Source organism: Pteropus alecto, unplaced genomic scaffold, assembly GCF_000325575.1.
Source record: "Pteropus alecto unplaced genomic scaffold, ASM32557v1 scaffold388, whole genome shotgun sequence".
NCBI classification, from domain to species: Eukaryota; Metazoa; Chordata; class Mammalia; order Chiroptera; family Pteropodidae; genus Pteropus; species Pteropus alecto.
Window position 1 is genome coordinate 154109 of NW_006441398.1, and position 15315 is coordinate 169423.

Consider the following 15315-nt stretch of genomic DNA (forward strand, 5'->3'; position numbering starts at 1 on the left):
TTACAAATGGCTTCCAGAGACCTGCTGGAGTTTCAAAGGAGGGGAGGAACCAGCTGAGTTTACGGAATGTGCACCAAGTGCCCCTTGGAATAGACACAGGGCCACACCCTGTCTGAGGAGACACAGGGCTATGACGGAGGTGGGGTCCAGGGCCCCGGTGGGATGGATGGAGCAGGACCCACGATGCAGGAATCCAGTCAAACCCTCCAAACCCCCAAAAAGGGCCCCCAAAGAAATAGAAAGCAGAAAAAGGAAAACATTAAGGATGCTGCAGGGCCCGGTTTGAGTCTCCAAATGGGAAATATCCACACTCGCTCCTGTTCCAGGAGAGCCTCTCCCACTGTGACTACATCCCCACCAATCCCAGAAGGGTCCCTAGAATCACTGCCTCAATCTAGTGGGTCTCAGGGCCCACTGGGAGCTGTGATAAACAGGAAGGCTTTGGGCTCAGGATGTCAGGGGAGGGCACCACCTTTCTCCTCCTCCAAGCCCTCAGTTTCTTTCTTGCTGGCAAAGTATAAGCCTTAGTCCCTTTTCATCATCAATTACATGCCCCAGCCCTTGTGTTAGAACTTGGGCCCGGAACTTGAAGAGGACTCTCAGAAGCACAGAGAAATGACCCGCCCTTGAAATGGATTTGCTTATGGAGAGAGACAGGGAGTAGGTGTCAGCAGCTGTGACCAACCCCAGCTCTCTTCCAGAAAAAAAACCCCACCCCAGTGTCTTCAAAAGTCACTGGAGCACAAGATAGGGAGAAAGGGGGACCTCTGGCCAGCCCCAGCTGCTCCAGTGGTCCCCACTCTTCAGGCTGGGACAGGACAAGGAGAGGGACACATTGGCTGAGGCTGCCACAGAGCTGGCAGGAAGTATGCGGAGCAAGTCCGAAGCGTACACATGCTGACCGCGCAGCCCCAACGTGGCCATCCTCTTCCCCCCGCCCCGGGCTCCTGGCGGAGGCCCCCAACCCACCCAGCCCTCCCCAATCACCGCCAATTCTGGCAAAACGGCAGAAGCTTCTTAAACTCTAGATGCAAGTTACACGGAAGGCCTTATGGGTTAACTCAGGGGTTCACTAATTCTACTGTCTCCATGCAGTCGAGGGAATGGGGGGCGGCTGGCCTGGCCTGGTTGGCTGCAGTGCCCGCACATGCGTGTGGTCACATGTGTACATGAGTTATGTCTCTACAGGGACCCCACCCTCCCCGCCTGCTTTCCCCCTGCCTCATCCTATGCCAGATTCGGTTGGCCATGTTCATTCTTCCCTCCCATGTGGCTGGCCCAAGTGGGCTGCCTGAGGTGACCCTGCTTAGAGCAAGGGGCTCTTGCCACCAAGAAGTCCCACCCCCCTCCCATTTGTAGGATGAGCATGGAGACCCCACCCACCTGCCCGCCACTGGCTGGCCACACAGGCAGGTACATGGACAGGGAAGGCGTCTGGATTTGGGTCCCACTCACTCCTCCCTAACCCCCCTCGACCAGGGCACAGTGACTTCTGGACGCAGTGCGATCCCCAGCATCCCCTCCAAGACGACGCAGACAGAAACCTGTGGAGAGAAGGGGAGGATCAGGGCCTGTGTCCCTTCAGCCCCAATGACTGCACCAGCACCCCGCATGCAGCCTCCTCACCTGGCAGTCGATACACTCCTCTAGACCCCGTAGAAGGCAGCCAGCCTTTCCTTGAGCAGCGGTGGGAACTGCTCTGAGAACTGCTGCCAGTTCTCCTCCCCAACCTGGTCTTTGAAGCCATGGAGAATCTGCGTGGGGGAAAAGGACACCCAAAGCAGCTCGAGATGAACTCAGCCTCTCCCTAAGAGGATCTCCCCGCTGCCACCTCTCAGGACTACATCAGGGCTAAGTGGGAGCCTCACCTTATAAAACATGTCCCGAAGGTCATCCTTCGGGCTCACCCAGGAGGCTACAGCGTCGCAGAAGAAAATAAAGTCCTGAAACGCGACGGATCCTGTGTGAGGGGCCGCCCAAGCCCAGCCCCAGTGCCTTCCCTCAGAGCCCAGCCGCCCCAACCTGCACAACGCCCCCAGGGTTGACGCCTATCATCATGCAGATGCCTCGGAAGGCCGAGTCCTTCTCCTCGTTGTCCCTGATGTTCCTGAGGGACGTGCACCTGTGGGGAAGGTGAGCATCGAGGAATCAGCTACTGGAGCTGGGGCAGGAGGGGCATCCATGAGGGGCAGTGGGTGACAGGGCTGGGGTGGGCCATGTGTTTATGGGGTGTGGAGAAAGCAGGGTGTCAGTGGGCAATGGGGCTGGGACGTGCAACTACGGATGAGCAGGGCTAGGTGGGCACAGGTGAGGGGACGGGTTAGGCCTGTCCCACCCACCCTGCTACCCAGCCCACCATACGGCAGGCCCCACACAGGTGAGCACACACCAAGGCCGGATGAACTGCTGCAGCATGGGTGCCACCTCCTGTGGGCACACGTAGCCCAGGCGGCCGATGGTGATGGCTGGAATGGCAGAGGGACTCGTCAGGCGACCTGCAACCCCGAGCGGCCCCGGGACGGTACGTGGCGGGGCCTCTGGCATGAGGCACCAGCCCCGCCCCTCAGGCCCCAAGGGAATAGCTCCTGCCAGCTGTCTGGCCCACAGAGCTTGGCCCAGCATTGGTCTCCCCCGAGGCTAGTATCTTTCTTGCTGCTCCTCCCAAAACCCCTTCCAGACCCTTCTAGACACCTTCCCTGGTTCTTTCTCAAAGCCTCTTCTCAACTCCCAGCCATGAAGCCCACCTCCAGGAGGTGGGCAAGGGAGCAGTGGTGGCCCAGACCTGGTGCCCACCTGTGTTTTCCAGCAGTGTCTTGGGTGTGTTGGGCCGGTTAATGATCTCCACCAGGTTGTTGAGGACCATTTGCACGTAGGGCTGCATCTCTGCCCCTGTGGGACCAGCCAGTCAGAGCCTTGCACAACCCACACCACCCACACTGACTACCCCAGTTTCATCTAGACACTGGCTAATTGCAACTGGCGAAGAAACGAAAAACTGGCTGGTCCCCAGCCCAGGACCTGTGGCCAACCCAAGATAGATCCACACCTTCCAAATACCAGAAGCTACCCCGGAGTCATCACTGGACATCAGGGTGAGGCCACATGGACCAGCCTCCCTGCTGGGGGATGGGGAAGCTGCCAGTCTCTATAAATCCCAGTGGGCCTTTCAGCCAACTGCATGCGGGTTGGGAGGTGGCAAACAGTCCAATCAGAACAGGTCTCCTGTACTGCCTCTTTGTAGAAGCCAATTACAGAAAACCTTTCAGCTATTCAGCCTATCTCTGATAAAAATGCTCAGAGGTGTCCTCATGCCCCTGGCCCATGGAGCCTTCCTCAAGGAGCACCAGCGCCCTCTTGAGGGGACCAGGCCAATGGGGGAGGGGCAGGGCCAGCCCACCTGCAGGGCACTCACTCACCCATCTGCATGCAGATCTCCCCAATGGCCCAGGTGGCATTGTTGCAGACAGAGATGAACTCGGGGTTCAGGTTGGTGCCCAAGATGGGCATGAACTCAGCTGGTGGGGAGAAAGAGGAGTGCTGAGCAGGAGGGCCCACCAACATGAGCTTCCAGACCTGGCCAGGCAGGCCCCATCAGACAGTACGAATACACCCCAGTTCGGTCACAGTACTCCCCGGTCATTGCTCCATCACCTGAGGCCAGGGCTGGGGTCTTGGGGAAAGAACAAGAAAGGTGTCATACCAATACAGGGCTTGACATGGATGAAGCAGGCTTTGGTGAGATCTCCCAGGAGGGCAAAGGAGCTCTGCCGGACCTCGGGCATTGAGTCCTGGGGGTCAGAGCAGGGTCAGCGTGGCAGGGCTCCCTTACCCCCAACCAGCCTGGGTTCCCAACTAATCCCTCAGCACAGGGCCACTAGGGGGGCAGTCCCTAGAGCAAGGCCTGACTCTTTCACTTCCCAACACCGAGGCTGCAGGACCCTGTATATTGGAACCTGGGGAACATGTGAATGAGTGCCTTGCTCAGGGCACTGCTACAGAGGAGAGCACATGTAACTGCTGACCATCCTGCTACACAAGTTTAGGGTGATGTTAGAGGGACTTGTGCTTCCACATTGCCTATTTTCTACTTTTTAATGTTCTACACTGTTGGCTTGAAAAATGAGCTTTTATACTCATGTCTTCTTTGAATCCCTTTAAAAAAATTACAAGGATTTTTTTACAGGCCTCTTTTCCCTGATGTCCTTGGAGCACAAACAGTGCCCTGAATCCCCCCAGGGTGGCCCATACAGACTGGTTGGTATCATCACTGTGAGTTAGAGGCCTGTGAAGGGCACTCACCCACCTGCATGCATTGGAACAGCAATGTCATGATGTTGCTGCGGGCCACCAGCTGCTCCACATGGCCACCCAGGCCCTCAGCCAGGCCGCTGAGCAGGTCTAGTGCCACGATCATGAAGTCCTTGTCGGGGGCCTCATACTGTTCAGGGTGCTGAGTGTACATCTGAGCACAGATGGCAGTGGGCAGGCAGGTGAGGAGGATGGGCTAGGGCTGGGGCAGCAGCTCAGGAGTGAATAGCGGTGTGGCAGAGGAGAGGTGCTCACCATGGCCTGGGCCAGCGTCTTCTGCACCAGGGTGACACAGCGCTGGTAGACAGGCTCGCAGTAGGGCAAGAAGCCGCTCTGCAGGGCAGTGGCCACGGATGACAGACACTGGCAGGAGGAAGGTAGGAGAGGTGAACTCAGGCAAAGTGGGGAGGGATTACGGGAGGGAGCCTAGAGCCCACCCACCTCCAACAGAGGGAAGAGGTCCTTGTCTTCATCCTTGAGCTCATTCCACTTCTGAATGAGTGGAGGCATCAGCTTCTGGATGTATTCCTAGAGGGAGAGCAGGAAGTTGGGGCTCCCTAGGCAGGGGTAGCATCCTAGATACCAGCAGGCCTGGGCTCCTCACTGTGGCTCATGGGGCCCTGCAAGACCTCGCCATCCAGCCAGACCTCCGGGCCCTTCTCACCTGTCCCAAGCCCAGTTCTATCCACCCCTGCCCCCTCGGAGCCTAGGTCAGCACCTCCTGGTTCCCGTAGGCCCCTGAGCTTCCCCAGCAAAGCACTTACCACACTATCCCATAACTGTCTCCCCCACTAGACTGAGAGCATGGCGAGGGTGGGGCCCGGGTCTGTCTGTCTGCCTGTTGAGGTCACGGCCACATCCCTGGCGTGCAACACAGGGTCGCCGCCAGGTCACTGGATGCCAAGGGACACAGGAGATCAGAAGGGAGCCACTGGGGGGTCTCACCGGCTGGTTGAGGTGGTGACCCACAGAGTCGGCCAGGGTGCCAATGGCATCATAGAGGATGAGCAGGTTCTTGTGCTGGTACTTGCCAAAGGCAAAGACAAGGGTGTCCAGAATATAGCTGAGGTAGGGCACCAGCTCCGTGCAGGCCTCTTCCTCCAGGGTGGCGAAGGCACTGGAAGGCAGGAAGGGCTCAGTGGGCATCTACTGATGGGGCTGGGCCATATGCAGGTGGAAACAGGAATTGGGGGTACTTGGGATCAGCCAGTACGAATACATTAGACATCAGTGGGATGTCAGGAATAATGAGTGTCGTCACTTCCCAGAGAGCAGCTAGTGGGTTAGGGGTGGGGACTGTGGGGCCAGGGTGGGAAGTTACCTGCAGGCTGCCTCCTGCACCCTCTTGTTGCCATCCAGGATGCGCTTGAGCAGTTCCGTCATCAGAGGCTTGAGGTGCATGTCGGGTGGCTGGCTGACCACCCAATGGGCGTAGCGGCTCAGTGTCCAGCAGGCGATGGAGCGGACCAGGGCCTTCTTGTCTGACAGGCACTGGATGAGATGCGGGATCAGCTCGGGCAGGTAGGGCACCATGCCCTGCATACAGCCTGCAAGGATGGCACGGGGGCAAGCCTGAGCCCAGCTGAGCCTGGACACACCCAACTTTACAGGAGAGGATCAGGCTGTTGCACCTGACAGACGGAGAAACTGAGGCTCAGAGGTTAAATAACTGGCTCACAGTCATAGAGCCTGTGAAAGGTGGGGTCAGGAGGGGAAATAGCATCAGAGTAAAGCTTGCCCCACCATTCGTTAGGTCCACTCCGTCATGGCCACTCATTAATTTAATTCATAGATAACCGGGTTGCACAGTGACTCAGGCTTTGTGGGCAGCAGTGACCCCAATAAACGGAAAGTACTTGTCTTTTGAAATTTTTCTTGGGTATTTGTGATTTTTCTATTTTTTTTTAAAGCCACGAGTATGCTTTTTAATTAGAGAACAGATAACAGGATATCCTCTAATAATCCAAGGCAAGCAATCTGTTTTTACTGGTTTAGGACCAATTCTTGTAGGTCTTTTCCCATGAATAAATAGAACACCTAACGTAGTTGATTAACCCATTTTCCCTTTGCCCCAAGAAAAGGGAAAAGGTCTGGCTGGATGGCGAGGTCTTGCAGGGCCCCATGAGCCACAGTGAGGAGCCCAGGCCTGCTGGTATCTAGGATGCTACCCCTGCCTAGGGAGCCCCAACTTCCTGCTCTCCCTCTAGGAATACATCCAGAAGCTGATGCCTCCACTCATTCAGAAGTGGAATGAGCTCAAGGATGAAGACAAGGACCTCTTCCCTCTGTTGGAGGTGGGTGGGCTCTAGGCTCCCTCCCGTAATCCCTCCCCACTTTGCCTGAGTTCACCTCTCCTACCTTCCTCCTGCCAGTGTCTGTCATCCGTGGCCACTGCCCTGCAGAGCGGCTTCTTGCCCTACTGCGAGCCTGTCTACCAGCGCTGTGTCACCCTGGTGCAGAAGACGCTGGCCCAGGCCATGGTGAGCACCTCTCCTCTGCCACACCGCTATTCACTCCTATTCCCTTGCCAGCAGCACATGTAGCTGCAGCATTTACTCCTAGATAATTCACAGATTACAGTCCTAACATCACCCCCAAAGTTTACCACGAAATACCTCACTTCATTATTATGTTACTATATTATTATTATTTTCACATCTCTAGTAAATCGATAATCTTCGGAAACAAATGACATTCTATTTATAGCATTCTGTTTTTAGTAGTGGTATATCCATTTACAAAATATAGTAATTCTCCATCGCTGAAAATGTCATATCCTACAAAACGTAGCATTCCTACATGTGATGTTAAATTAATGCTGGCAGCGAGCTGCACTTTTTTCTAAATAGGAAAAGGGTTAATATGTGCACATGTATTATCATAAGCTATATTACACTTATTATAACCTTTCCTTAAATAATTTTGAAAGCTCTCTTGCTATGTCTGAACTTTTTAGGATAGTCCTGGATGCCTAAGAGGTCATAAGTGATGCCTGTTAATAGACTCGCAAAGCCCTCTGGTCATCTAAGCTGTATATCCCATTGGGATGAAGGGAACCCAAAAGCCACAGCAGTAACGACGCACCATGTGAAGTTAGAAGAAACACCACCACTGCACATTTATTCTGGGAGTCCAGCCCATACCTAGGAGCAGGTCTGAGACCCAGCTACACCCTAGGTGACTGGAGAAGTGAAGTACATCCCTCTATACCTCAGTTTCCCCATCTATGAAACCCACCTCATCAGGCGATGGTGAGACCATGGGACCAGGCTGCCTGCCATAGGACAAGCACTGCAGAAGTGGCTGTTCTTATTATTGCTATAGCTATGGTTATGCTTATAACCTTACAGAATTGCTTGTCTGAGAATTCAGAAGAGGGCTTGCACTCTAGGATTTGGGATTCCTTTCAGGCCCATGGCTGAGGGGAAGACTCAAATCAAGGAGCTGTTAGGAGGGGCTGAGCAGGCCTCTGGACAGAACTCAGGGATGGCATCGTCCCCTCCAGGTTGACCTGCCTCAGCCAGCCCCAGAATCACAACAGCACAAGGGGTCAGAGGTCAGGCACAGCCAGGCTTGCGGGACACTCACCCTCAGCGATGGCGCCCAGTACCAAGATGCCCGACTCTTTGACCACCCACTCAGGGTGGAAGAGGAGGCCCTTGAGCAGAGGAAGGAGGTGGGGCAGTAGTTCCTCCCGGAAGACGTTGGCCAAGACGTCCAGTGCAGCTGCCGAGCACTTCCCTGGGGTGGGAACAGAAATCAGGGGATGTGCTCAGGGAAGCCTGTCAGGCAAGGCCTCCTCGACCATACCCCCAGAGCAGAGATCGTGATCAGAATCTTCACAATCTACTCCACATAGGCTTCTCATCGACTCCCGAGAGGGAGTCCAGGGCTGGCTTCTCCCTACCCACCACCACCAAACCCTGCCAGGGCCACGCACTCAGATTCCAGTCGGACAAAGCATCATCATCATCATCATCTTCTGCGTCCTCAGAGCCGTCAGGCCGCTCAGCCTCATGGGGTAGCGTCACTGTGCGCGACTTGTGGAAGCGTGGCTTAATGTCCTGCTCACTATCAGGGACCGCCTCGTCCTCCTCCACATCCCCCTGTGGGCCAGGCAGACCACTAAGGACCACCACAGTCCCAGCCCCTACAACCCGGCCCTCACTTGCCAGCCTGTGCCCAGTGGTCAACCCCAGCTGACCTTGAGCAGGATGATGTCAATTTCCGAGTACTTCATCCCATTTACCAGGATGGGGATCAACCTGTTGGAAGAGAGGCTGTTCATTAGGAGGCAGGCCCCCTGGGGGCTCAAAGCCTGAGCAAGAGGGAAGCAGAGGTACAAATGGGGGCATCAAAGGCCAACTGCACTGAGCACGCTGATTCTATTGGCCCTGCATCCATTCATTTCCCTTAATGGGAACTGTCTCAACCTAGTCTCAGCTACTGTAACAGGAACAGAGCTGACACAACTCCTGGCTCCACTGGAAGGCTCCTGCCCCAGACCTGGCCACTCTAGGAACTACCAACCCCTGAATACACTGAGCTTAGAACACTGTCTAATCCCTAGCATGCCGTAAGGCAGGGACACGTGGCACTTCACTGGGATGGGGCCAGATTAGGGGAGCAAACAAGCAGGGCAGCCAGGCCCCTCAGCTGGAGCCCCGTGTACCTCAGGACTGGAAACTTTGACTAGAGCCTTCATTGATTTGGGGACAGGCAAGTCCAAGTTGGCCCTAGGACTTTTGCTGGAGATACTGATCAAGAGAGAAATTCTTTTCTCAGAGGTTCCTAAGCTATAAGGCTATAGAAGGCCACAGCACGACCATGAAAAAAAAAGTCACACCTGAGAACAAAGCTAACAGAGAAAGAAGATCTGAAACTAGACAGATGCCTTTCACATCTTTTGAGCACCTGGATCCAGCTATTCTTGAAGCCTTTGTTAACTTCTCATTTATTCCATCTATAACTTACCTAATTTTTAAGTCATTAAAGCTACCTTCATATCACTTGCAAAATCACAAGCATAGAAAGTAAACTGAGATAGAGGAGGTGAAGGTTGGGGTGGGACAGTGGGCAGGAGGTACACTCACTGGACAAGGTGGGAGGCCAGAACTTCCTTGCAGATAGGCTGCTCGGCCAGCGTCAGCCAGAACTCACAGGCCTCAAGGGCCACATTCTCATCGTGGTCCTGGGTCCTCTGCAGCATGTACTGGGGTGGGATGAGAGAAAGGATAAGGCCCTGTCCGACTAAGGGTGGCCCCTCTTTGCCCCTCACCCTGTAACACCCACCCAGGCCAGCACGGGTGTGCAAACCTGGATAATGCTATGCATGTGGGGGATAAGCCTGTCGATTCGCACTTCCAGCAGCATCACCAGAGCGCGGCATACATTCTTCCGTACCTCGGGGTCATCGTCCACAGCCAGGGCAAAGAGGTGCTGCAGAGAAGCCAGGGTCAGCCACAGCAGGGATTCCCAGCTCTCACCCTGCTCACCCCCAGCCCAGTGGCCTACCTCGATGAAGGTGTCAATATTGTCCATCAGCGCCTGCGCCCGGTCCATGATGAACTGGTTCACGCAGGCGATGGCATGGGACCTGGCAGAGATCGGGCAAGTGGGTCATCCCTGCCCCACCCATCCCAGGCCCCCTGCAGACTCCTGGGGGGCCACACCCACCGGATCTTGGGGCTGCAGTGCTTAAAGAACTGCAGGAACTTGGGGATCATGATGTTGAGGGGCCTGTTGAGAGCATCACTATCCAGGAGCTCAGACGAGTCTTCACAGATCTTCTGCAGGGCTCCAAAGGCTCCCTGAGTGGGGAAGAGCACACATGGGCGTGGGTCCCGGTCCAGCCCCTGCTCCTGCCCAGGCGGGCCATAGCTTGCCGCTTACCTCACACGTGTTGTAATCCTCTGAGTTGAGCAAGTTGCACAGCTGGGGCAGCAGCTCAGGCCACATCTGCAGCTCACCCTTGGAAGCGATGGTGGTGATGAGAATGCCTGGGTAGCCGGAAAGGACACTGCCTCAGCCCTCCCTGCCACTTTCAGGCGCTCTCCCCCATGAGCCCTACACACCCCTTCTGAGATCCTGTGCTTCAATGTAAATCAGCTCTGTTCCAGGCCTGGGGATACAGTGCAAAACTAAACACAAAGTCCCTGCACTTGGGAGCTGACTGTCTAGTGAGGGAGGCTAGGAGGTCAAGATTAACCTGCAAAAGCCCTGGGAGGGTAGATGCCAAGAGCTAAGGTAGGGAAGTGAAGCAGAGAAGATGGCTAGTAGGGGCTGAGAGTAAGGGTAGCAATTTAAAATTGGGTGTTCAGAGTTTCCCCAAGTGACATCTTGACACGTGAGCAAAGACCTAAAGATTAGAGAGAAGTCATCTAGGTCCCTGGGAAAAAGAGCATCCTAGGCAGAGGGAATGCCAGGTACAAAAGCCTGGGAGTAGGCCTGGGGAGCTTACAGATGGGTGAGGAGCCAGTAGGGTGAAGTGGGAAGAAGCGAGTGCTGGGAGGGGGCAGAGGGCAGTTCTTGGCAGGGCCGTATGGCCTCAGAGAAGACTTATACAGCTTACTAGAAACCCAAGTACAACCTGCAGTAGGCATATGAAGCATGAAGGCAGTGGAGGGGTCTGGCAGCTAAGGTGAATGCAGGTGATGTCAGTGCAGGTGGTATTTAAAGCCAGCAGGTGGCAGTCTTTCCCAAAGAAGCTGCCACTGCTAATACTCCAGATGACCCTGGCTCACACACCTGCTAGGAATAGTGCTCCTTGTAGTAGAGAGTATAGTCCCGATACCATCTCTGTCTGTGTGACACTGGCCACATCTCCTAACCTCTCTGTGCCTCAATGGGGATAAAGACCACTGGCTTCCTAGGGCTACCAGGAAACTTCAGTGACTTAACTCAAGTATTCAGAGCAGAACCTGATACCTGGAATGAGCTTGGTAAGTCTAGATCCTTCTGCGGGCCTGAGAGGGGGTACTATAAGGGCTAAGGGTCACTTTTAACAGAGGCAGCAAGCCCCAAGTTCAGCCCTTTAAGCAGGCCCCAGCATCTTAACTCAAAATTAAATTTTTTTGTTTTTATTGCATTTTAAGACTACCTTCCCTTTAGAGCAGGGGTCACCAACCCCCAGGCTGTGAATAGGTACCGGTCCATGGCCTGTTAGGAACCAGGCTGCACAGCAGGAGGTGAGCGGTGGGCAAGCAAGCAAAGCTTCATCCATATTTGCGGCCGCTCCCCAGGGCTAGCATCACTGCCTCAGCTCCACCTCAGATCATCAGGCATTAAATTCTCACAGGAGCACCAGTCCCTGGTGCCAGAAAGGTTGGGGACCACTGCTTTAGGGCAAGCAAATCTGTATTTATATTTAAAACGAGTATATACAACATTCTTTTAAAAGCAAATTTTAGAAGTTGAAATAGATTTAAGAAAAAAATGTAAATCATATGTCAATTATACCTCAATAAAGCTGGGGCGGGGGGAGAAAGTAAGTCAGCCATAAATAGTAGAGTTCGTACTTATCAGTAATAAAAAGACTTAAAGATTGCAGAAAATTCTTGGTCATCCTGTTAACTCCCTCAGGCAGCCTTCCGGAGTCTGTAAGGCTCCAAGACAAAGCTAACTCACATTTCAGCTAAATCATTATTGGTCTGATTTAGTTCAGTCAAATCATTAATGACACCAAACTCCACAACAGCAGGGAGCTCTGATTTCATTCTGCTACGCATTGAGGACCTAACACAAAATTCTGGACATTGAGTGACTCAGAAGCAAGAATGGCTATTTCAGGAGGGGGTGGTTCAGAGCATGGACCTGCGCTGGTCACTGCTGAGCTCTGCTACTTACAGGCAAGTCCCTTAACCTCTCTGTGCCTCAGTTTCCTCATCTGCAAAGTGGCAATAGTAATAGTTCTACCATCCACAGAGAATCGATACGCTTAACATGCTGAGATGCTTCTTGATCAAGAGGGCTCAGCAATTACTGCTGCCCCCCTCACCTATGGTGGCTCGGATGAGAGAGGAGGCGTCACCGATGTTGTTGAGACACTCCTGTTTGATGAAGTCAGCCACAGGCGGTGGAAAGCTCTGGTAATGCGCCTTCACGTTGTTCTTGAGGATGAGACCACTGAGAGAGCGAGTCGGCTCATCTGGAGGAAGAGAGCTGAGGCTCAGAGGACCACGAGGGAAGGAGTGGGGTCCGGCCTGCATGGAGGGGCACCGAGGGCAACATACCTTCTGACTTGAGTCTGGTCAGGACGAAGATCAGGTAGTTGTTGAAGTCAGGAAACTGGTTCAGCTGTTTGAGTTTCTGCCAAGTTGTTAAGGGACTTGGGAGACAAGGGCCTTCCCCATGTGAGGCCCCCTTACTGCCATGTTGCAGATAGTACCTCTGATCACTAGGACCAGGCAGCCAGTTCCTAGGACCCTACCTGTCAACCCCCATGCCCAGAAGAATGTAGCATTTAAGGCACATCAAATTCATCTGGGGTGGGGGGACGCAAGCATAAGCTCCCCACCACTCCTGAAGACCTGGCCAGAGCAGCAGAGGGATGGCAGACGTGTCTATCTGATGGGGGTAGCTGCTACTCAGCTCTGCTCACGAGCAGTTCAATGTTGCCTGCTTTTTTAAAAAACGGAATACATCAAGTAAAACTCCCCTGTGGTTTAAATATTTTAGAAGTTTAACTTACAGTATTTTAATCAATTGAAACAAAAATTTTAACCATGAACCTAACAAAAGCTGAGTGCCAACTAGAGGTGTTCCCCCACCCCACCCCCACAGGGCCAAATTTCCTCTGGGAATGAGATCCAAAATCTATAATCCTTAATTCTCTGCCTAGGACAGCTCCTAGCCACAGGAGAAAGTTTGGGAAGTAGTGGGTAGGCCCCGTCCTCTCTGGCCGTCAGGGGCTGCAGATGTCTCTGCCCAGTTCCCCTAAGCCCGGAAGGAAGGAAGGATACATCCTGCACTATACGCTGTGTGGCTGTGTTGGGTGACTGCGAGTCTTTGAGCAGTTGTAGGACCTGCTGCAGGCCCTGCTCATCTGGCTGCCAGTCCATGGCGCAAGGCGAGCTGCGGGGGTAGGGGCCGAAGTCAGCGCTGGGTCCCGGAGACTCCGCTTGAGACCCAGGCAGAGCCCCCAAGGAGGTGGCGGCGGCGGCGGCGGCGGCGGTACGACGCGAGCGCCCTCGGTGGACAGGAGGAAGCCGCCAATAAACGCCAGACCAAGTGCAGGGTCCCCTCCAGCTACGCATCCACCGCCGCGCAGTCGCGGGCTCGAGAGCGCGGGCGGGGGGATGTGGAAAAAAGCCATGGGAGGCGGTGGCAGGGCCCGGCGGATCCTGATCCGGCCTTGTTCGAAGCTTTAGTCCTAGGACAGCCCCTGCCGCCGCCTCCGACTGCGGGCCCTAAGGCTTTCATCTCTTTTGCAGCCGCTAGGCGAAGGCCCAGCCACCTCTCTCCATCCAGGAGCCCTGCCCTAGACAGCGAAAGTGCCCCAGTCTCCGTGGTCTCCCCGGTGTAGGCACAGTCCCCGAAGATCTCCTTCTCCCAAAATCTAGCACCGCCAAATCCCAGATGCCTCCTCTGCCCCGGACTGGTCCCTGAGCTTCTCCAGGTGCACTGTCCCAAGGCGCTCCGATCGTCCTGACCCCCGCTGCCTCCCCTAATCCCGCCCAACAAGCTCAGCCGGATGCCAGAAGCCCCCCTTTCTAGCCTAGCTAGACTTCATCCAGCGATTCTCCTTAATCAGGTCAGAATGAATCGCCAGACAGGTCCGTGTCGCTTTTCTGTAAGAGAGCCAGCCAAGCCCGCCCGCCCCGCGACAGAGGCCCCATGGACAGGTCCCTGTCCCTTTCTCTAATCAGATCTGGCCAAGCCTTCCCCCCGATTCCCGCCCCCAGCCACAGCGAACAGTAACTCCCGCTGACAGATCTCCGATGCTTCCCCCAGTCAAGTTCCGCCAAGCCCCCCACCAACTCGAACCGGAAACCCCTTTCATCCGACCCCTGCGGCTTCCCCCAATGAGGCCTGGTGGAACACCCCCCGGAGCATCCCCCTCAACGGATCTGAGATGCCTCGCAGTCAGACCCAGCAAAGCCCTCCAAGCCGAAGTCTGACGCCCCTCCCTATCAGCCCAACAAGCCCCTGCCCCCAACTTTTCATTGCGGCCTCCCCCAACCAGATCCAACCAAGTCCCGCCGAAAAAGCCCCCGATCCACACACACCCGATCCTCGCGATGTCCCCCAATCAGATCCCCTCCAGCCCGACCCCAAGCGCCCCAACTGGCCCGATCCTCGTGGCACCGAGACCTCGCCCGGCTCCGAGGCCCCACCCCCTAAGCCCGGCTCGGTTTTCCCCTCCCCCCTGGCCCGTTCTTGCTGCCTCAAGAATCGGGCCCAACTGGGTTCTCGGCCTTCCCGGGTCAGGCGCGGCCCCGACGCCTGGGCCGCGCGCGGCACAGGCCCAGACCCTGGCGGCGGTCGACGCATGCCGGGGCGGAGCCGGTCTGGCTCCGGTGAGGCCTACTTACCAGGCCCGGGGCGGCAGCGGCGGGGCCTTGCGCTGTGGCTTCTCAGGAGACTCGCGCGGAAGGAGGGAGCCAAAGAGAGGGAATTAAAAAAAAAAAGAAAGAAAACGCGGCCTTGGATGAGCCAAGGCGGCTTCCGTACGCCGTTCAAATTGGTCCAGCACAGCCAATCGGAAGGAGTAGCTAGCACACGTGGCCTGGCACCCGGGAGATCCAGGCCCCGCTGATGCCGAACCACGTGACCGAAGAGTCGCAGACTCTCTCAGCCTCTCTAGCCCGCCGGTCCTCCGAGAGTCTTGTTTTTCTCGGTGGCTCTCACACCCGCCTGACAGCAGCTCTTCGCTTGAACTGAGTTTGGTGGCACGTGAGGACTTTCGAGGTGTCGTGGACCCGGGAACCTCTTGGCCAGAGCCAACTGTGTCTTCGTCATCTCCTCCTCTAAGAATTGAGCTGTGTCTCCGCACCCCTCCCCATCCAG

At 55.3% G+C, this 15315-nt stretch overlaps 1 protein-coding gene and 1 non-coding gene across 4 annotated transcripts; both read right to left on the reverse strand.

Annotated features, from left to right (window-relative positions):
• On the reverse strand, window positions 1-15085 carry TNPO2 (transportin 2). 3 transcript variants are annotated; one of them, XM_006918728.3, is made up of 25 exons: window positions 14841-15085; window positions 13269-13380; window positions 12540-12615; window positions 12305-12454; window positions 10201-10307; window positions 9985-10118; window positions 9823-9904; window positions 9625-9747; window positions 9402-9520; window positions 8513-8573; window positions 8249-8414; window positions 7897-8049; window positions 5630-5855; window positions 5254-5425; window positions 4750-4836; window positions 4564-4671; window positions 4304-4462; window positions 3701-3788; window positions 3417-3515; window positions 2794-2889; window positions 2390-2495; window positions 2023-2122; window positions 1869-1943; window positions 1627-1754; window positions 1-1544 (listed from the first exon to the last, which is right to left on the reverse strand). In XM_006918728.3, the coding sequence occupies exons 2-24, from the start codon at window positions 13365-13367 to the stop codon at window positions 1647-1649; spliced, it is 2694 nt and encodes an 897-aa protein (XP_006918790.1). In that variant the 5' UTR covers window positions 13368-13380; window positions 14841-15085; the 3' UTR covers window positions 1-1544; window positions 1627-1646. The 3 variants fall into 3 exon arrangements, with proteins under 3 accessions (XP_006918790.1, XP_006918791.1, XP_015450246.1); XM_006918729.3 differs by having other exon boundaries at window positions 2390-2465; window positions 14841-15079; XM_015594760.2 differs by lacking the exon at window positions 14841-15085 and adding an exon at window positions 14535-14623.
• Window positions 5506-5575, reverse strand: LOC112485398. The gene has a single exon (XR_003048418.1). It is a non-coding gene; the product is annotated as a small nucleolar RNA SNORD41 (small nucleolar RNA).
• Window positions 15086-15315: the final 230 nt, after the last annotated feature.

Bases quoted from the DNA above. Each gene is read 5' to 3' on its own strand.
- TNPO2 (XM_006918728.3), bottom strand. From the start codon at position 13,367: ATGGACTGGCAGCCAGATGAGCAGGGCCTGCAGCAGGTCCTACAACTG. The intron at 3,516-3,700 runs GTATGACACCTT...TCTCCCCACCAG, and splicing joins CCATGTCAAGCCCTGTATTG to CTGAGTTCATGCCCATCTTG. The intron at 1,944-2,022 runs GTTGGGGCGGCT...GTCGCGTTTCAG, and splicing joins ACCCTGGGGGCGTTGTGCAG to GACTTTATTTTCTTCTGCGA.